Below are 22696 nucleotides of genomic sequence, written 5' to 3'. Positions count from 1 at the left end.
AGATAAGGTGACTTTGAAAAAATCTTCCAAGTCTTTAATTCTGTTAGTGGGTACCTGTCAAGTGTGAGGCCCTGTGATGGGCACCATGGAAAATACAAAATATGACACATTTCTCATGAATCTAAAATTATGCTCTAGTGGAAAAAAGAAGAAAAGTTAACTCTATCACTGAGTCTCTATTATATAGGATTCTGTACACACATAAACCCATAAATATTAGGCATTACACAACACACATCAAAAATGAGAATAGCTAGTAATTCTTATACTTGTTCAGAAAAAGGGATAGATTCTTATTCAATAGGGGTCTCAGGTGAAAGTTTCATAGACAAAGAAATATATGTCCTTCCTAAGATAAGCAGAATGATTTCCAGATTTTCAGATGATATTTCTTATTCTCCTGAGAGATCAGAAGGATAGGAAACATTCCACTGGATCAGGGTTCCTCAGTATGGAATGGGCATTGTGTGTGTGTGTGTGTGTGTGTGCATGTGTATGTGTGTGTGTGGGTGCATGTGTATGTGTGTGTAAGACAGAGATGGGGACCCTGGAATCAAATAAGTTAGGAAAAGTAGATTAAACAAGGTAATTTTGTTTTCATTGCAGGTCTCCTCAAGGATGCTAATAAACAAATGTGTGTTGAGACTAAGAGAGGTTATGTCTGCAGTGACTCCAACTATGGGTCACAGAGTCCTTTGTTCTTACAGCTGCTCAAGTGATTGGGGTTCTGAGAAATCCTCTTTGGGAAACAGTGTACCAAAGATAATGTAAACTCCATGAGGTCAGAGACTAGTCTAGTTCACCACTGTATCTCCAGCACCTGGCATGGCATCAGATACACGGGAAGGATTTAATGAAATATAATTTTTAAAAAGTTTGCCAAATGACTCAATGAATAACTGTTGAATTTTAAGTGGAAAACCTGGCATTCGCATTGACATGGAGATGAGAATACACCCAGAAGCAGGGTATCACCTCCCCATGATGTCACCCTCAGGGTCTGGGCTCCACATAAGCCATGGCTAGGAGTTTCAGGTGATGTCTATCTTTGCCTTCTCAAAAAGCAAACTACTACAAACATCCATAATGATCCTAAAAGACTCCTCCCAACCCCTCAAAAAGGATAACAAAATTAGAGCTTCATGAAGAACATTGTCGTTTCTTTACTAAAAACAGGTAACAAATCAGTTAATGATACTCAAGTCAGACTCTACCATGGAGTTATGGATGATCTTTGTTTCTTTACTGCCACCTTCTGGTTCCCAGACACCTATGTGGTAAATTAAAAATGCTGCCTTATATTTGTGTTTCACTATGAAATTTTAAGCATTTGTTCACATCCTTTACTTCAGATGACATTACACAGATTAGAAGAGATTAAGGTGGCCTTTACTCTTTTTCATATGACATGAAAATAACTTACAAGTTAAGTGAGTTGATCAGTGATAGAAAGTTAGGAGCAGAGCAAGGACTAACCGCACTTGGTTTTTCCAATGAGCAAACAGTGAGTTTAGCCATTTGGCTTTGTCCAGCTCTAGCTGCAAAGAATTCTACAGCTCTCTCATCCCTTCACAAGCACAACCTTGAATGGAAAATCCAGTGCCCTAAAAAAGAAGATGCTGTTCAAATATATCCTGATCTTTTCAAGGGTAAAACCCATCCCACTTTACAAAGTCTTTGAGAGAACAATGTAAAGGGTCTAAAATCGGTATTTTATCTGATAGTCAAGATGCCCCAACATGGCGGCCAGCCAGCTTCTTCCTAACATACCTTGGTCTGGAAGCAGCAGTAGAGTTGTGTAAGGTAAGGGTGTTTCCGTGCCAGAGCCAAAATCCTCTTCTCTGTCATTGTGCAGTCCACGTCATCATCCTGAAGGATGACGTCCTTCTTTAAGACCTTCACAGCATATACTTCATCTTTGCCCTTGAGTTCTGCCAACATGACCTGCAATCAATCAATTGCCTCCATCAATCTATGCATGCATGGAATAAAAAGAAGAAACATAAGCTAATACCAAATACTTTAAAAACTAATTATGTTTTTTCTTTGATTTTAAATATTATTTTTATTTATTTATTCATTTATTTTGAGACAGAGTCTTGCTGTGTCACCCGGACTGGGTGCAGTGGCACGATCTCGGCTCACTGCAAGCTCTGCCTCCTGGGTTCACGACATTCTCCTGCCTCAGCCTCCCAAGTAGCTGGGACTACAGGTGCCTGCCACCACGCTCAGCTAATTTTTTTGTATTTTTAGTAGACGGGGTTTCACCGTGTTAGCCAGGATGGTCTCGACCTCCTGACCTCGTGATCCACCCACCTCGGCCTCCCAAAGTGCCGGGATTACAGGCATGTGTAATTTTAAATATTATAACAAGCCAGGTGTGGTGGCATGCACCCAAGATACTTGGGAGGCTGAGGTAGGAGGATAATTTGAGCCCAGGAGTTACAGATCAGCATGGGCAACACAGCAAGACCCCCTCTCAAGATGTATATGTAATGTTTAAGAAAACTTCCTATTCCACAGTTACTACAATTTTACCATTACTACATTCTAATAGTTACTACAATTTATTTATTTTTAATCTCTGGCACAGTGCCCAGGCATAGAAAAGAGAAGTTCAATGCACATCTGTTGAATGGTTATTCATATGTTTATATGTGTTTGTCATACTTACAATTACAGTACATCAAATATTTTTACAGTTACAGTAAAATATTGTAACAATTTTTTTTTTTTTTTTTTTTGAGACGGAGTCTCGCTCTGTAGCCCAGGCTGGAGTGCAGTGGCCGGATCTCAGCTCACTGCAAGCTCCGCCTCCCGGGTTTACTCCATTCTCCTGCCTCAGCCTCCCGAGTAGCTGGGACTACAGGCGCCCGCCACCTCACCCGGCTAGTTTTTTATGTATTTTTAGTAGAGACGGGGTTTCACCGTGTTCGCCAGGATGGTCTCGATCTCCTGACCTTGTGATCCGCCCGTCTCGGCCTCCCAAAGTGCTGGGATTACAGGCTTGAGCCACCGCGCCCGGCCAGTTGTAACTATTTTTAACTGAACTTTATCTTACAGACATTCTCCACGTGGTCTCCATCATTATCACGGTTGCTTATATTCAATTCAAGTAAACATAATTTATTTAACCATTTCCCTCAAATTAGACACTTAAGTTATATCTAATCATTAAGTATTATGTAAATTGCATTGAGTATTTTTGTACACAATTAAAACAATTCCTCTTGGATTACATTTGTAAGATGGAAACTCTCATAAGTAGATAAAGGGTTAAGCATTTTGCACATTTCCTATTTTCAAAAAGGATGTGTGATACAATGTGGCACTAGTAATGTAGGAGTGTTGGAGTTTCACGGTGACTTAACAACACTGAGTAGTTTCACTTAAAAAGTTTTTTTGCTCACTTAATAGGTGTGAAATGTTACAGTGATGCTATTTTAACTTAAAATGAAACCTTAAAAATATGTTTTCTGACTGTATTTCTTTTTGTGTAAATTACTCCTGTCTCTTTTGTCTTATTATGCTGCTATCATATTAATTTCTTACAAATTTATACACATATGATATATAAAGATACTAACCCTTTACTTTCTGTAAAAGTTTTTCTAAGCCTGTTTTATGATTTTCTGTTATTTTATTCTATTGAAAAGAATCATGTATCTTTATGTAGTTGAATCTGTCCTTGTTTGCCTTTATAGTTTCTTTTATAACTTTGAAGCTGGAAACGTGATTCCTATTCAAGAGAGCTAATTAACAGTTCTATTTTCTTAAAGTGTTCCTATCATTTGATATTTTTGCACTCATTTACCTATAAACGTCACAAGCCTTTCTCTTCTTAAATAAGTAACTCCTAAGTACAGTATTCCAATGTAAGTCATCAAAGCTAAAAAGCAGCCATCAGAAACTTAATGAGGGAATTCATGATGTTAACCTGAAGACTTTCTGTCGCCCACATATTTTACAGACTCTTTAAAACTGGCTCAAACTTTGGCTGTGATTTTTCCTAAGAGATAACCTAAATGCTCCAAAGTCATCTAAGTTCCCATCCTGCCTACACTATATGAAAACCTAGAATCTTGGAGTCTTGCTCAAAATTAGACTGCATCCTGCTTACGCCCCAGAATTATGCCTAACCAGAGGACCTCTTCTTATTTAGCCAGTCTCTAAAGAATGTAATTGCTTCAGCTTTTGCCATTTAAGTAAACCCCAATTACCTTCCTACCAGAGTGATATCAGGGTGAGACAGGGGCAGGTGAGACAGCTGGGAACCAGGTGGGATGGACCAGCTGATTGACAGGCTGCTGCTTTCAAGCGTCCAGGACATGCCAGGGCATGTGATCCCAGGAGCTTCCTGGTCCCCAGAGCAGGACCTCCCAGAACCTCTCAGGAGGCCCCAGAAAGGTGACTCCCAGGCTCAGCTCTGAATAGAGCCAGGGAACAATCACAGATCTCAGGTGAAATGCAAACAGCTTCCTCTGCTTCCTGCCCTTCATCTTCTTTCTAAAATGAACAGGGGTTAATTTTTTCATTTCACCTAGCCATCAGTATGGTGGCTGACCACCTTTATGCTTTATTGAGCATACTAAAGGCCACACCCCACACCACTGCATTCATCTCAGTAGGGAACAGGATATGGAGAATGGCACCAAGGACAGAGGACCCTGATCCAAGGCATGAGATGATTATTCCCATTCTCTTGCCACATATAGAGGATAAACAAAACATTTACTACATGCCAGAAAGATCAGTTAAATAAAATTTACCTTCCAAAGTAATGCATGCTAAATTTGCTTTGAACCCTAGGTTTACTGAGGGCAGGAATTCATTCTCAAAGTCTTCATAATGAATTAAAAACAGAATTTCAGCTGGATCTCTGAAGCAGGGAAGACATGTATTGATACTATTATTAACTTGGAACACTGAGCATTTAAAACTTTCCAAAGTGCTTTCTCATTTACCATCTCACTTGATTCCTGTCCCCATTCAACAAATGAGAAAAACTGAATTCCAAAGAGATTAAATCACTACGTGAAAGTCTCATATAGCCAATTAATAGTAGAACCAGGGTTCCTATCTGCTTGGCCTCAGGTCATTTGCACTTACAAGGAAGGAAAGAAAACCTAACGAGATCAGTCTGAAAAGTTCCTCTCTCAATCTTAGATCAAACAGATGAAACAACGCTAAGGAGTAGAACAAAACCAGCAGTTCCACCCATGTGTGCCACAGACCTTGCCAAAGCTGCCTTTGCCCAACACCTTGATGAAGTTGAACTCATCCAGGCCCAGGCGCTTGGCCTGGCCTTGCCGGACTTCGCCGTTCTCCCCAGGGCTCAGCTGGCCATCAGGAGATGATGCCGACCGGTGCTCCTCCCCTCGGTTGTCAAATGACAAGGCTTTCCGAATGTTGTTCTCAAGTTCTTTTATTTCTAGGGCCAAGGGGAACAAGAAATTGCATTAGTGCATACCTCATAAGCTGTTCCATTAGGACTCAACACTCAGACTTTCCCCTGTAAGCTCTCAGTCCTCTTTCTGGTTCTTCATAACAACAGATCCAGTGTGGCATCCCTTTGTATGTTCCTTCATCTGTTCACCATATTGTCGTTGGCACCCAATGCGCAGCAGAGCCTAGGTATGCAAAGAGGAGGAGGACACAGTCCCTTCCCTGCCCTTGTAAACTCCAGATTACACTGGACCTGGCCGTCTCTCTGAAAGCCCCCTTTGGCTAGTAGCCTATTCCATTGTTCTAGGTGCAGCACACAAATCTGGGCCCTCTCTAGAATTCTGCAGAGTCACAGGTATCCTTCAAGTTTCCTTTGAAGATGAGAACAACGAATCAGGAACTGTCATCACAGTAATCATTGGTGATATAATTATTTCAATAACCGAGCCATCAGAATGGTGGCTGATCACTGAAGGTGGAAACCTTCACACCTTCTAAAAGCCTTTACTCAGCCTTGTTGCCGGGTTTCTTCTAAATACCCATCTCACACAAGGTTATCTAACAAAACGAGCAATGGGCTTATTATTAACAACAGAATTGCTTTCCCAAGTGACATGTTGCAAACTTATCTCCAATGGGGCAGGAATTTCTCAGTAAAACTTCTCAACTATGAAACAGTCTTGTGCCCTACTCTAGAGCTTGTGACTTGAATTACCTGGGGGAGATAATGCTGGATGATCCTCTGACCTTTTCTATTTGAAGAAGCTTTACTGTTAGCAACTCATTCATCAAGACACGCAGTCTTTTGTGTGGAAATGGGCGTCTTGAGCATAATCCGATTTTAAATGATGCTTGTGAATAATGGATTACAGAAGGCGAACACAGCCTATTAGCCCTTGGGAATCAGAATTAGGCATGAGTGACAGAAAGAGATCTTCAGCTTCTTTTCAGGAGGACAGAGTCCTATAAGGGCTCACTCAAGGAATCCAGAGATCTTTCCTAGATCTGGAGTTTGGCTCCTCTGAGATATGTTGGGGAGGGTGAAGTGGGGGAAAGCTGCTAAGTCTGCAGACCCTCCCCTTGCCAATTCAGCAGTTATCTGCCTATCACTTAGCTTGACTAAGTAACTTTTAATCTCACTATAGAGCTAAAAGCCTCAGTTATTAAATGAATTTTGGAAGGCAGAACATAGTTGTTTAGGGACACCAAAGCTTGAAGAAAAAGTTTTTCTATTTATTCTTACAAGGGAAGAAAAATAAACTATGTCTGATTTCTGTTGTGTAATAATGTCACTCAGAGGGACATCTGTGCTCACATCACTACTGGGAAATCCTGGCCCCTGTGTCAAGTGGGATGAGCAGAGGCCCTGGGGAGCACTGCAACCTGCCACTGTACCCATCCAATGACAGAGCTCAGAGCCAGAGAGCATGCGGAGCAGGAGCCAGGCCTAGAAAGCCTGGTCTCTGAACTCTTACTTGGGCTCTCTTTCCCATATGACCCTGTCTCCCTGAAGCTCCCAAAGGGGATCTCAGTCTCAGAAAGGAACACGTGAAAACCCCCAAACTGGTCTGGGAAAATAGCTACAAGTTTTGCAGCCCCAGAGTACTGTCAGGCTGCTTATGAATGCTTCAAATCTCATTTGGAATGAGGTACAGTGTAAAGACACAGAAAGTTAATTGGAGTAGCATGAAGAGGGACTGAGACCAATTATTTTGTGGCCTCATGGCTGGCGCATGACCCCCAAAGCTCTTTTTATTTACTCCTGGGTAAGAAGGTCTGGGTCATGGTGGTGACCTCCAAGGAAGGTTTGATGGCAGGGTTTCTGAGAGTGAGTCCCTCAGCCAGCATGGGTACAGTCTTGCCCTTACCACTGACTTATCTCCAAACCTTGACAACACTCTGACCTTCCACTTCCCACGCGCTAACCTGGGGGACAGTAATGAAGCACCACCATAGAGTGGGTGTGGGCATAAAATTAGGATAATGAATACAAAAGGGGATATAGAACACCAAGGCACCATTGTCAGGCTGGGTTGGGTATTCCTGTTCTGCAGATGCATATGTCCCTTACCAGTCATATCTGGTAATGGTCACCAGAGTAGGAGGTTTTGCAAGTGTAAGTCCCTCTTCAGCCTCAGCATTCTCAGATGGCTGCAGAATTATTATTGTGCAAATTATGTCCACAGAACTTATTGTCTGAAGCATATTCAGACAGAAGGAGCTATCTGGAGCTATAGAGGGGAATCAGGCCTGGGACTGGCCTCCTTCCCACTTCTTTTCTCAGTCTCTCCTCTAGCTTCATCTTTCTATCCCCATCCACTCAAAGGCCAGGATGGAAGACATCTTCCCTCACCCAGCCCCAAACTCAAGCTGATCTCAGGTTTTGGGTATGATGATGGGGAAAGGAGTGTCAAACTCAACTCAAGGGAGTGGCGCTGACAGGTCGAGGGCCAGGCAAGAGCTTTAAGAGAGGGAGCTGTACCCTTCTCTCTCTAGTACCCTTGGAACCAGGGACAGAGGCAAGGGAAAACAGAGAACCATAACATCATACACTTGCTCTCCTCTCACCCTGACCTGGAAGGAATTTAAAGCCGATATGGCCATGGAATGCCCAGCCCTCAAGAAGGTCTTATAGAATGAAAGAACTATTAAATCAACAGGCAAAGGGTGTGTGAAAACCCGCCAAGGCTGCTAGCTATTTCAGCTAACAAGCTCACTCTTGGTTAAAGAGGCCTCAGAGCTCCTTGGTCCATCCAATGGCAGAACTCAGAGGTCAGGAAGCAAATCTGAGGGTCTCACCCTGGTCACAAGGGGAGGTGGGTGCTGACTTGGATCGATCTTCCTCAGATGGTGAGCTTCCAGAAGCAGGTTGCGGGGACTCGGCACCAGCAATGAGCTAGAGAGGAGAGAAAGCAGGGACAGAGGCATCAGAAGGGAGGGTTGAGAGTTTTCTGATGTCAAAAGCATCAAGATGCCATACAAGAGCCGTGAGAGTTCCCAGAGTAGCGAGAACTCAGTAGATCTCTGTCCTCTTGCAGCCATCACTGAAGTAGACAAAATGAAGTTGGATCTCTCTGTGACTTCTGACCAGAGCAAGAACCACAAAAGGAATTTCAATGCACCTTCCCACATTCACGGAAGGATGATGTCTTCCCCTCGTTCCAAAGAGCTGAGACAGAGGTACAATGTTTGATCCAACCCCATCCAAAAGGATGAAGTACTTCGGGTTGTGCGAGGACACTATAAAGGTCAGCAAATTGGAAAAGTAGTCCAGGTTTACAGGAAGAAATACATCATCTACATTGAATGGGTACAGCAGGAAAAGACTAATGTACAACTATCCATGTAGGCATCTACCCCAGCAAGCTAAAGCTGGACAAAGACTGCAAAGAGATCCTTGAACGGAAAGCCACATCTCACCATGTAGGAAAGGAGAAGGGCAAATACAACGAAAAAACAATTGAGAGGATTCAGGAATAAATCTTACATACAACTTTCATTAAAAACTGCTAAAATGAAAAAAAAAGAGAGAGAGAGAGAGAGAGTTCCTAGTACCCAGTGGCACCTGCTGAATTGATATTCTGAAAGCACAGACTCAAGGTTTAATTTGCCAATTAAAGGGAAGAAAACAAGAGACTTCAGTTTGTTCACTTTTTATTCTACCCAAATACAATTGACCTTTCTAAGCAAAGCTCAACCCCATGTCTTCCATAAAGCCCCCCTCCAACTATCCAAGCAATGCAAGTTATCTCACACAAAGCAATGTGATACTTGTCTCTAACACCTGTTTGGCACTTATTAATTATCTTATTCAGCTTTCTATAGTTAGCACCTTTGTATGTATACTGTGAGGGGTTCTCTGCTTAAGTAGACTATAGGATATTTGAAGGTAAGACTCTGTCCGGTACTTTTAATGCCCCTAGTGACTTATACAAAGTAAGAAACATAATAGATGCTCAATAAATATTTTCAGATATATTGTTAGTTGTTGGCAAATTTTAATAGAACACCTCTAGTGAGGTTTGTTCCTTGGCATAGATGCTGGCATATCCCACTTTGAGTCTCCATTAACATCAGTGGCTTAGACTCAAAGATCACAAACACTCCTGCTCCCTTTTAGTACTTACTCTTGGTCTACCCACTGTGCACACACATCCTTTCTGGATGATGGACTAGTTGCAAGGGGCAACACGAGGGCTACCAAAGCACTAGAAAGTCTGAAATTCCTGCAAAGAGGCCTTGAAGCTTCAGACCAAGGGCGCTTCTCTCCCATCCTCTCATAGTGACTTCAGTTACAACTTAGTTTTTCCAATTTTTGCATCAGAAGCATCCCAGCAATACAAATATCAGGACTACAGTCCATCAGCCTTCTACCCTGCCCCTTCTTGAATTTCTCCATGTTGGCTTCTTACCTGTTAGTTCTTCCAAATCCAAGACAAGGCAGACAATGCCTCACAGCTGGCATGATAGCCCATGTAAATATAGGGCAAAGAGAGCTGGTACTGAGCTTTCTTTTAAATGTTTCATGACAAAGATTCTGTCTTAATTTACTTCTAGACAAGAATAAAAGCCACGTATCCTGAAAAGGGCTCTCTCTAGAGCTTTTAAATGTGTCTGCATAACACTGTCATCACAGAGTGTTCGCTCAGCTCGCCTCTTCAGCAGGGCCCTAGCATTCTCGGGTACTGATATTCTGCTTGCCATTCCAGCGCCTTGGGTCAACAACTGAAGTCCTATTTCCACCAATGGGATTTACAAAGCTGAGAAGAGCCACCAAAAGCACAAAGTCTCGGTTATCTCAACCAGGGAGAAGAGAATTTCTTCTGCAACCCTTGCAAAACAGCTCTGCTTATTGAGAAAACAGAGTAGAAGGAGAAGTTTAAGAAAATAAGAACACTTCAACTTTTCCTATACAAGAGAAGCAACATGGAAGAGCCATGGGTAGCTTCTAACATGACAAGATGACCAGGAAATGCAGGAAATGCCTTTAGAAGACATTTCAGGGCAAAATTCAGGGAGACTATTTAGGTGTCAAGATTGCAGAGGTACCTAGAGTCAGACTTGCTTTTCTAGCAGGGGGCTTGAGGATGTTTGCCACTGGGCAATGAGGGCCACTCCCTACTGCACCCTTCACTCAGATTTTCTGCCCCGTTAACATGGTTCTAATTATCTCATAACTTACTTTTCAAAGACATCTTAAATTTTCTAGGCTAGGAGCCAGGGCTAAAGAAGAGCCTACAAACGAAATGCTACAGATGCCTTTCCCTCTGTTTACATCTGTGGGCCCTGACTTACCAAAATAACATTTTGGCAAATGGATCTCTTCTTACTGATATTTAGAATGTCACAGAGATAGAGACAGTTTTGGTCTCCAAAGAAAGGCCCAGATGTTTCGTGTCGCGAGACATTAACAATATTCCCTGGGCAGCTCAGTGCTGGTACGATCACAAATCATCTTGGCTTCCTCCCTAGAAAAGAATGTGGTTCCAGTTCTTCATCCATTTATCTTCATTATAATGATACCAAGGGTGAAGTTCAGACACTAACATTGCTTTCATGCCAGCTCTGGAAGCAGATAAGTCCATTTCCTTGTATAGAGTTGTTAAGCTTTTTCTAGAAGGAATTTCAAATTCCTCATCTCAAAGTTTATGTTTCTCTGGCAAACTAACCCTTGAGGCTTGCTTTGTTTTCACTTCACTTTTGGAGCTGAAGAAGACATTAACGTTACCTGCCTGGCTTCTATCTCTGTTTTTTGCTTGAAACACTTGCAGTTTTGAGTAAAATACCTCAAACCCAGGAATCTTATTACCTCAACTCCAGAGCACCCTCTGGAAGCCAGCACAGAAATGCCAGCCTGAAAAGGGCTCCAGAAACACCGCCAAACAGCCAGTTACCTTTTTCCTCCTCTGGCCGCTGTTGGTGATTTTGTCTGGGGTAACGCCCAGGTCAGCCAGCACTTTGGCGATTCCTCTGGCATCCACTCCACAGTTGGGAGCCACGTTGGTCTCACATCGACGGTGAACATTCATTTTGCAGACTGTAAGGAGACATGGAGAAAAGACAGACAAGTATTCATGGCCTAAGATGTTACTTCTTTCCTTTGAGATTGTATTATATGTTCATGAAGTATTACACGTTCATTTAAGATATAATTTGGAAAATATAGAAAAAAAAATATATATATATAAATCTTACATCATACAGAACCAAAATCATTCATTAAACTACCTTGCAGAGATAGCCACTGTTTCTAGTACTTCCTTCCAGCCATCCTTTCTATGTATATTAAATATGGATAAGTAAGTAAATCTCACATTTATATTTCTTTCCAGGGAGTGGACACTGACTCTAGAAGAACTTAATTCCTTTCTCTGAAAAAAGCTAATTTGAATTCTGGACCCAAATAGGTCATGTGTATACAGTCTACTCCATTACTTGATTAAAATGTTGGAACATTACTGAGAGAAGAATAACCAGTGGTTGGACTTCTAAGGCCCCTTTCAAATCTACAGTCTGAATTCAATGAATTCCTTTGTGTTTCCCTCTTAACTTAGTTGTCCTTGGTCTAGGACATCAAAGGTGAAAATAACCTGCTCATTTTCAGTCTGGCACTTAAGGAGCTTAGAAGTCAGCAGCACTCCATTCTAACAAGCAAAATGCTGAATGAACTACAAAATCAACAGCTCTTCCGAGATCCACCAAGTGAAGTGAAGTCCTAGAGCAAACTGAAACTGCTGCTCCCAAAATTAGACAGCCAGCCAGGTGAATACAGAGAATCACAACTTACTGAAGCAGAAATCTCTATAAGAACAATGTTGGGGTAGAAAAACTGTAACTGTAACCAACAAACGGGGGGCTCAGAGCAGACAAACCTGAGTCAAAAACTCTAAGGGGGACCCAGTCATTGAGTTGATAGACCTTTGTATGTTCAGTTGAGAGTTGTGCTCTTTAGGAGCTCAACTAGATTCTCATAGTAAATATGGAGAAAATCTCATGATTTCGGTGTGGGGGTTGGGGGTGGGGAACATGGGGAGAGAGCTATTTTTTTAAATAGGCCAGAGCACTCTGCTCTTCTTAACGAGGATTTCTCTTAGGAGAAACTATTTTATCAGAGCTTAAACGATTGAGGTTTTATCAGACCCTGACTGATCTGGGGGCAAGGAAATCCCCAACTCCAGCCCACTCTAGCCATCCTGTTCTGTCTAAGGCCAGGGGAGGACTGAACAGCACTTGTGAGGTTCACAGTTCAAAGGCACAAATTCATGCAAAGACCTAATCACAGGTCTATATAATACTTTCCCTCCCTCCACACCTCACTCACATTACTCACAGCCTATTTACTGGCAGTTCCTTTTACCCAATACATAATGTCTGGCAAGCAAAATTGTAAGGCATCCTAAAAGGCAAAACAAACAAACAAAAACAACAACAACAACAAAGCCCAGTTTGAAGTGACAAGGCAAACATCAGAACTAGACTCAGATATAGCAGGGACACAGGAATTATCAGACTGGGAATTTAAAACAACTGTGATTAATATGCTAAGGGTTCTAATGGATAATGTCCACAGCATGTGAGAACAAATGGGTAATATAAGCAGAGAGACAGAAACGCCAAGAAAGAATCAGAAGAACTGCTAGAGATCAAAAACACTAAGAGAATGAAGAAAGCTTCTGACGGGCTTGTTAGGAGTCTAGACATGGCTGAAGAAACAATATCCGAGCTTCAGGATATACCTATAGCAGCTTCAAAAATGAAAAAATAAAGAGAACAAAGACTGGAAAAAATATCCAAGGATTGGGTGAAACTACAAAAAGTGTAACATATGCATAAAGAGACTACCACTACAAGGAGAAAGAGAAAGGAACAGAACAAAATATTACTATTTGATACAATGAGGACAGAATTTCCCAGAATTAATGTCAGACACCAAACCAAACCACAGCTCCAGGAAGCTTGAAGAACGTCACACAGGATAAATGCCACAAACAAACAAACAAACAAAAAACAAAACAAAAAAACTATACCTAGGCATATAATTTCTAAACTACAGAAAATCAGTGATTTAAAAAATGCTGAAAGACGTCAAAGGAAAAAAAAAAGTCTTACCTATAAAGGAGAAAAAATAAGAATTACTTCCAACTTCTCCTCAGAAACCATGCTAGCAGGAAGAGAATGAAGTTAAACATTCAAAATGTTGAGATAAAAACCCCACCGATCTAGAATCCTCTACCCTGCAATATTATCCTTCAAAAGTGAAGGAGAACTTAAAACTTCCTCAGACAAACAAAAATTGAAGGAATTTATGGGCAGTGATCTGCCTTGTAAATGTTAAAAGTAGTTCTTCAGAGAGAAGACAAATGATACAGCTCAGAAAGTTGGATCTACAAGAGAAAGAGCAGGTAAAGAAAGGTGAAGAAATAAGTGGAGGTAAAATAAAAACTTTTATTTTTATTCTTAATTAATTTAACAGCTAATAGTTTGCCCAAAATCATAATATTAACAATGTGCTGATTATGTGTAATTATAGTGTTTACATATATGCTAGGTATGCTTATGTGTAAGTGAAATAAATTATAGTAATGAGACAAGGATGGCAGGGAGGAATTAGGATAATTTTGTTATTATAAGGTACTTGTGCTGTCATGAAGCAGCACAATATTATTTGAAAGTAGATTTGGATTAGTCATAAATGCATACTGCAAACTCTACAGCAAGCACTAAAAAAAGTTTAAAAAAAAGCATAATTGATATGCTAAGAAAGGAGAGGAATAGAATAGGATCATATTAAATGCTCAATTAAAACCACAAAAGGCAGCAAATGAGTGGAAGACAAACATAGAAACAAAGAACAAGGGCAACAAATAGAAAACAGTACCAAGTATAGTAGATATTAACACAACAACATCAATAATCAATAATCATTGACCTCAAATATCAATGGTCTAAATATACCAATTAAAAGACAAATTGTTAGAGTGGATCAAAAAAACCCAAGACACAACTAACTGTATGTTGTTCACAAGAAACCCACCTTAAAGACACATACAGACTAAAAGGAAAGACATAGAGTAAGATATACCATGCTAACACTAATCCCAAAAAAGCAGAAATAGCAAAATTAATTTGAGACCCAGCAGACTTCAGAGCAAGGAAAGTTATTAGGGATAAAAAGGTCAATTCTCAAAAAAGATGTAATTTTTAACGTGTATGTACCTAAAAACAGAGCATCAAAATAAGTGAGGCAATAATTGATGGAACTACAAGGAGAAACAGATGCTGCTGCTATTATAGTTGGAGACTGCAACACTCCTTTATTCAAAAATAAACAGATCTAGCAGGCAGCAAATCAGAACACAGTTGAATCAACAGCAACATTAATCAACTGAATATAACTGACATCTATCAACAACTTCATTCAGTGACAGAATACACATTCTTCTCAAGACATGAAGCAATCATCAAGAAAGACCACATTTTGGGCCATAAGACACACCTTAACAAATTTAAAAGAATGGAAATCATACAATGTCGGCTTTCAGACCACAATGGAATTAACCTGGAAATCAATAACAGAAAGAGAGTTCAAAAATTCCAAAATACTTGGAGATTAAACACATTGCTAAACAGCATATGACTGAGAAAAGAAATCTAAAGATAAATTTTAAAATATTTTGAATTAATTAAAATACAACTTATCGGCCGGGCATGGAGGCTCATGCCTGTAATCCCAGCACTTTGGGAGGCCAAGGCAGTCAGATCACTTTAGGTCAGGAGTTTGAGACCAGCCTGGCCAACATGGCAAAACCCCATCTCTACTAAAAATACAAAAATGAGCCAGGTGTGGTGGTGCATGCCTGCAATCCCAGCTATTTGGGAGGCTGAGGCAGGAGAATTGCTTGAACTCGGGAGGTAGAGGTTATACTGAGCCAAGATCGTACCACTGCACTTCAGCCTGGGTGACAGAGTGACACTCTGTCTCAAAAAAATAAATAAATAAAATAAAAATAAAAAAGGAAATAAAATACAACTTATCAAAATTAGTGGGATACAGCAAAAGCAGTGCTTCAAGGGAAGTACTTCAAAGGAAGTTTGAATGCATACATTAGGAAAAATATTCTAAAAATCAATAATCTAAGCCTCTCTCTTAGCAAACTAGAAAAAGGAGACCAAAGTAGCTTACTTAAATCCAAAGTAAGCAGGAGAAAAGAAATAATAAGAATTAGAGCAAAAATCAATTGAATTAAAAACATAAAATCAATAGAGAAAAATCAACAACAAAAAGCTGGTTCTTTGAAAAGAATGATAGACTCAATAAGCCTCTAGTAATGCTAGTGAGAAAGAGAGAGAGAGAGAAGACACAAAGTATTAATATCAGAAATGAAAGAGAGGACATCATTATGGACCCCATGGCATTAAAAGAATAAAGGAGTATTATAAAGAATATTATGCCTACACATTTGATAATCCACACAAAATGAGACTAATTCCTTAAAATACACAATCTGCCAAAACTTACACACGAAGACATACACAATAAATAGGCTTATCTTGTAAAGCAATAGAATCAATCATTAATAACCTTTCAAAACAGAAAGTACTAGGCCCAAATGATGAATTCTACCAAACACTTAAGGAAGAAATTATATCAATTCTCTATAATCTCTTCTAGAAGAAAGAAACAGAGGTAATATATCCTAACTCATTTTATGAGGCCACCATTACCATAATATCAAAGCAAAGATATTATTTTAAAAACTACAGACCAATAGCTTTTATGAATATGAATGCAAAATCTTCAACAACAACCAGCAAATTGAATCCAACAATTTATAAAGAGAATTATACATCATGACCAAGTAGGATTTACCCCAGGCAAGCAAGGCTGGTTCAACATCTGAAAAATCAACTAATGTAATCAATTATGTCAATAGACTAAAGAAAGAAAAAAATCAAATAGTTCTAACAATAGATGTAGACAAAGCATTTGACAAAATCCAAATTTATTTATGATAAAATATCTCAGCAACCAAGGAATAGAAGGAGATTTCCTCAACTTAATGAACATCAACAAAACCCCTATAGCCAATATCATACTAAGATCAGGAACACAAAAAGGATGTTCCCTCTCACCACTCCTTTTCAACCCTATACTGGAAGTTCTAACTAATGCAGTAAGACAAGAAAAAGAAATAAAAAGTATACTGATTGGAAAGGAAGAAATAAAACTATAAAACTATCTTTGTTTGTCAATGATATGACTGTCTATGTAGAAAATCCAAAAGAATCAACAAAAAATTCCTGGAACCAATAATGATTATAGCCAGATTGAAGAATACAAAGTTAATATACAAAAGTCAATTGTTTTCCTATACACCAGCAATGAACAAATGGAATTTAAAAATTAAAAAAATACCATCTATGTTATCATTCCCCCAAATGAAATATTTACATATAAATCTAACAAAATATGTACAAGATCTATATGAGTAGAACTACAAAACCCTTGTGAAAGAAATGAAGAACTAAATACATATAAAGATATACCATATTCATGGATAGAAAGACTCAGTATTTGTCAAGATGTCTTTCCAAACTCGATCTATATATTCAAAGCAACCTTAATCAAAATCCCAGCAAGTTATTTATGGATATCGACAAACTCATTCTAAAGTTTACATGGAGAGGCAAAAGACCAAGGCAAAAGACTAACACAATATTGAAGAAAAAGAACAAAGTCAGAAGACTGACACTACCCAATTTCAAGACTTACTATAAAGCTGAAGTAATCAAGACAATGTGGAATTGGCAAAACATCAATGGAACAGACAAATAGATCAAAGCAACAGAACAGAGAGCCCAGAGCAGACCCACGCAAACACAGCCAACTGATCTTTGACAAAGGAGCAAAGGCAATAAAATGGAGCAAAGATAGTTTTCAACAAATGGTGCTAGAAAAACTAGACATGCAAAACAGTGAATCGAGACACAAACCTTACAATCTTCACAAAAATGAATCCAAAATTGACTGTAGACCTAAATGCAAAAGGTAAAACTATGAAAGTCCTTGAAGATAATATAGAAGAAAATATAGGTAACCTTGGCTACAGAGATAACTTTCTTGATGCAACACCATGATGAATGGACATGATCCATGAAAGAATTAACTGATAAGCTGAACTTCATTAAAACAAAAAACTTTTGCTCTGTCCCCCACCTCCCCAAACCAAAACAAACAAACAAAACCAAACCAAACACTGCCAATAGAATAAGAAAAGTAACAGACTGGGAGAAAATATTTACAAAAGACATATATGATAATATATGCCTATAATATCCAATATAGGCAACAAACTCTTAAACTCAACAATAACAAAATGAATAACCCAATGGGCAAAAAGACTTGAGCATGCACCTCGCCAAAGAAGATATTCAGATGGTAAATAAGCATACGAGAAGATGCTCCACATCACGTGTCTTAGGAAATTACAAATTAAAACAATAAGATACCACTACACATCTATTAAAATAGCCAAAATACAAAACACTGATAACACCCAATGCTATTTAGGATATGAAGCAACAGGAACTTTTTATTCATTGCTGGTGGGAATGCACAGTGGTCTAGCCACTTTGGGAGACAGTTTGGCAGTTTCTTACAAAACTAAATATATCATTACCATAAGATCCAGCAATTATATTACTGATATTTAACCAAATGAGGTGAAGAGTTATGTTCATATAAAAACCTGCACATGGATGTTTACAGCAGTTGTATTCATAATTGCCAAAACTTGAAAGTAAGCAAAATGTCCTTCAGTAGGTGAACGGATAAACTGTGGTATATCCAGACACTGAAATGTTATCCAGCCTTAAAAAGAACTGTTATCAACTGTGAAAAGACATAGCAGAACATTAAATGCATATTGCTAAGTGAAAGATGCCAATCTGAAAAGGCTACCCACTGTATCATTCCAACTTTACGACATTCTGGAAAAGGTAAAACTATGAAAATGGTAAAAAGATTAGTGGTTACCAGGGGTTAGGAGAGAGGAAGGGATGAAGAAGCAGAGCATAGAGGATTTTTAGGGTAGTAAAACTATTCTGTAAGATACTATAATGGTAGATTCATGTCATTATACACTTGTATAACGTATAACAAAATAATGGAATGTACACCACCAAGGATGAGCCCTAACGTAAACTATGAACTTTGGTGATGATGTGTCAATGAAGGTTCGTTGACTGTTCACAAATATACCTCTCTGTTGCAGAATGCTGATGGTGAGGGAGGCTGTGCATGTGTGGAAGCAGAAGGTATGTGGAAAATCTTTATACCTTTGACCTATTTTGTGGTGAACCTAAAACTACTCTACTTTACTTTTTAGTAAAGTCTACTAAAAATTTTTTAAAAACCAAAACTGTTCCTGCAGTGAAACCAGGCAGGATGAGCCGTCAGACCTCTGTAACACTCTACATAACCCGGTCAGTGGTCTGGAGAGAGCCCCCCAACCCAGCCTGGAGAGTTCAACTGAGCTACTGAACCCAAGATGCTCACTGGGCTAAAGGTGGGGGTGGGGTGAGGTGGTGGCAGGGTGGCTTTCTCAGAGCAAAACAAACAAGAAAACTCCACCGCAGCCAGGCCATGGCACCGTCTTGACTAACGGAGTTATCACTAATAACTGATCCACGGGCTGATCAGAGACCAGGCAACAGCACTGTGCCTGGAATTCGGTCCCCACTACCCTGCCCCATTGCATCAGCTGCCCTTTGAGGCTCATTCACCTCACCTGCTCCGCCCACCAAACCCATGAAAGCTGTCTTCTGCCTCTTTGTGAGGTGACAGAGAGGAGAAAAAAAGAGCCAAATTGAGAATTTCTTGACAAGGGCAGCTAACTTGTCTACATAACTTGACCACTAGCGCCCTCTGGTGTTGAAATGCCAGACCTGTCTGTCCTGACAAAACAACTTGGGCTGGCAGGTCGGCAAAGGAGTTATCTTTTTTGGTTTTGGGTTTGAGGACTTTGCCTTTTATTTTTTAAAAGTCTGCTATTTCCCCTGAGCTATGCAGTCATCTGAACATGTAAAAAAAAAATCTCAATCACACATCAGTTAGCATGCACGATGTGAGATAGTGACTTTGAAAGTGCTTTGAAAACTCTGGAAATGCGAGGGCAAAGGTGGTGAGGAAGGGGAGCTCTGGATACTTCGGGCAGCCACAACGGGAGCATGATGGGCTCCTGGAGGCTGCAAGTGTCACTGGGAGGCCACAGACCAGCAAAGGGCAGTGGGTGTCCCTGCTGGAACCAAAAGAAACCTGAGAGGCATTCTCATTGTGGCCAAATGAACCCCCCACCCCTGACAACACTACTGGGGAGCACCAAGGCCAAAGGCCGTGAGTCCTGGCTGCCAATCCACTCCCAGCCCTAGGCTGCCCTTTAAGGCTTCTCTTTCCAGAATGCCTCTTAGTGCTCATTTTCACTGGTTTCATTAGGATGAAGTTGTACCAGGAAGAAATAGATCTGCTTTGCCAGGGGCTTTTAGGAAAAGAGAAGCGCCCTTCTACTACTACCCAGCTATTCACCACACATTTGTTGAGGACTTACTATGTGCTGGGTGGTGCAGCAGCAGCAATGCTTTCTGGGGACATGCTGGGGTTCAGGCATTCTGGCTTTCACCTTCTATTACACAACCTACCATCCTTTGGAGAGACTTGGTTTCCATGTTTCCACCCTTTTTACAGCTGGGATTGAAGCAAAAGGCTGGCCAGGCTCCTGGGAATTCCTCCAAAGCAAGCAGACAACCTTCTGGGAACGGCGACAAAGCCACGCCTATGGAGGGGCCCAGGTCCATGTATGCTGCAGGAATTTCTTTATGTTGGGGTAATTTGGCCCTTGAGGGTGAGCCAGGGCAATGGTTTGATTTCATAACAGGTTCCAGCCACACTCAGAGACAGAGAGCAAATATTTGCAAATGGGAAATCATGTGCTTGTGCAATGGAAGTTGGCAGGGGTGTGAGAGCGAACAACCGCAAAGTCCCAGGCAGAAGAGGAGAAAGGAGGTAAGAGGGATGGCCCCCTGGGGTCATGCTGGGCCAAATGTCATCACCAGAAAGAGATTTCGGAGTCCTGATCACACCAGAACCGTGACTCAGAGCTTTCCTGGGACCACAATCGGCCGCTTGTCTGCTACCCAGCATTCCTCAGATCGGAGCTCAGACTGAATCGTCAGCCAATCTGCCACGTGTGCAGGAGACATTCTCATGGTCCCCAGGCATTGTGGATGCTACTGCAAAGGATTCTGAGTCAACCAAAGCACTCCTGTGGCATTCCTTCTCCCTGCCCCCCCTTCCAGGCCCTCTCTTGCCTGTAAATTGCTCACACTTATTTCTGACTCATTGCCTGAATTATGGCCTATTATTTAACTTACTATATTCAATGACCAAGTACAGTGCAAGTTTCTAGAGAACTAAAGTAATGTTTTATCTCCAGGTTCACCACGACACCCTGCACAAATCAGGACACCACGCTTTTCAGTTATTCTAACTCTACGGAAAGTAGTAGTACTACAGTGGCATAAATGACACCTCTCAGACCAGACCCAACAGATAACAAGGAACTAGAATCCCGAGCTCACTATGCAAGCCACACAAATTAAATGTCAATGAAAAGGAAGGTAAAGCAGTCCATTAACATGGCTTGACTTTAAAGCAGACAACAAGTAAAAGTGCCCTTATGTAATTCCCTGCTTGTATAATTCAACTACAAAAAGACAAGGGCTTAAAGTGACTGTTCAACTTCTAGGGGCCTTTCTTTCATAATTATCCACACTTATGCATAAAGAGGCATGTATGAGGATGTCTGCATCTATTAAAATAGCAACGACACAGAAACCAGTAAACATCCATCAAGAGGGCAACATTTTAAATAATCTATGGAATATCTAAAATGTGGACTCTTAGGCAGTCATTACGAGTAAAGTAGACGTCTGTGCACTGCCTTGGAAATACTCCAAGACATACTGTAGAAAAGCAAATTATATAACTATGCACGGGGGGTTGAATTAACAAATATTTATTGGGTGTCGGTGTGCAGGCAATGTTCTAGATGCTGGGTAAACAGAAAACAAAACAGACAAAAAAAAATCTCTGTCCTCATGGACCCTGTATTTGGATTAGGAGAGATAGAAATGAACATGGTAAGGTCTGGCACGGTGGCTCATGCCTGTAATCCCAGCACTTTGGAAGGCCAAGGTAGGTGGATCACTTGAGGTTGTGAGCTCAGGACCACCCTGGCCAACATGATGAAACCCCGTCTCTACTAAAAATGTAAAAATTAGCTGGGCATGGTGGCGGGGGGCCTGTAATGCCAGCTACTTGGGAGGCTGGGGCAGGAAGATTGCTTGAACCCAGGAGGCAGAGGTTGCAGTGAGCTGAGATCACACCACTGCACTCCAGCCTGAGTGACAAAGTGAGACTCTGTCTCACAAAAAAAAAGAAAGAGAGAGAAAGAGAGAGAAAGGAAGAAAGAAAGAGAAAGAAAGAGAAAGAAAAAGAAAAGAGAAAGAAAGGAAGAAAGAAAAGAGAAAGAAAGGAAGAAGGAAAGAAAGAAACAGAGAGAGAAAGAAAAAAAGGAAGAAAGAAAGAGAAAGGAAGGAAGGAAGGAAGAAAAAAAAGAGAAAGAAATTAACATTATATAAGTAATTTAGACTGGGTGCGGTGGCTCACGCCTGTAATTCCAGCACTTTGGGAGGCTGAGGTGGGCAGATCACTTGAGGTCAGGAGTTTGAGACCAGCCTGGCCAACATGGTGAAACTCCGTCTCTACTAAAAATACAAAAATTAGCCTGCTGTGGTGGCTCACACCTATAATCCCAGCTACTCGGGAGGCTGAGGAAGGAGAATCGCTTAAACCTGGGAGGTGAAAGTTGCAGTGAGCTGAGAGCCGAGATCACAGCACTGCACTCCAGCCTGGGCAACAGAGCGAGACCCTGTCTCAAAAATAATAATAATAATAATAATTTAGAATATTAGAAGATAAGTGCTATGTTAGAAAAAAAAATCAGAGGAAGTAAGAGATGAGAGATAAGAGCTTGAGAGCTACCCAGTGGTCAGGGTAGACCCCACAGACAAGATGATTGCATTTGTGAGGAGATGAAGGGGATGTGGATGGGGAGGTGCAGGTGTGCCAGGCAGCCCCTAAGCTGCCTCCTGATTGCCCCTGCCTCCTGGTGTTCATGCCTTTATGTAACTC

The 22696-nt window shown here is 40.7% G+C and overlaps 1 protein-coding gene and 1 pseudogene across 16 annotated transcripts in view; one reads left to right on the top strand and one right to left on the bottom strand.

Moving 5' to 3' along the window:
- PRKCE (protein kinase C epsilon) overlaps nucleotides 1-22696 on the bottom strand; it is a 539251-nt gene that overhangs the window by 177156 nt on the left and 339399 nt on the right. For all 16 annotated transcript variants that reach the window (XM_017947484.3, XM_009184138.4, XM_017947485.3 and 13 more), the window contains 4 exons: nucleotides 11340-11482; nucleotides 8245-8341; nucleotides 5235-5431; nucleotides 1771-1944 (listed from right to left, as the gene is read on the bottom strand). In XM_017947484.3, the coding sequence (XP_017802973.1) occupies nucleotides 1771-1944; nucleotides 5235-5431; nucleotides 8245-8341; nucleotides 11340-11482 (611 nt within the window). The remainder of the gene's footprint in view (nucleotides 1-1770; nucleotides 1945-5234; nucleotides 5432-8244; nucleotides 8342-11339; nucleotides 11483-22696) is intronic.
- LOC101021679 lies at nucleotides 8504-8925 on the top strand (annotated as a pseudogene).

The sequence above is a fragment of the Papio anubis genome, chromosome 14, assembly GCF_008728515.1.
Source record: "Papio anubis isolate 15944 chromosome 14, Panubis1.0, whole genome shotgun sequence".
NCBI classification, from domain to species: Eukaryota; Metazoa; Chordata; class Mammalia; order Primates; family Cercopithecidae; genus Papio; species Papio anubis.
Note: the sequence above shows the minus strand (reverse complement) of the source record. Positions and strands in the feature narration are given on the sequence as shown.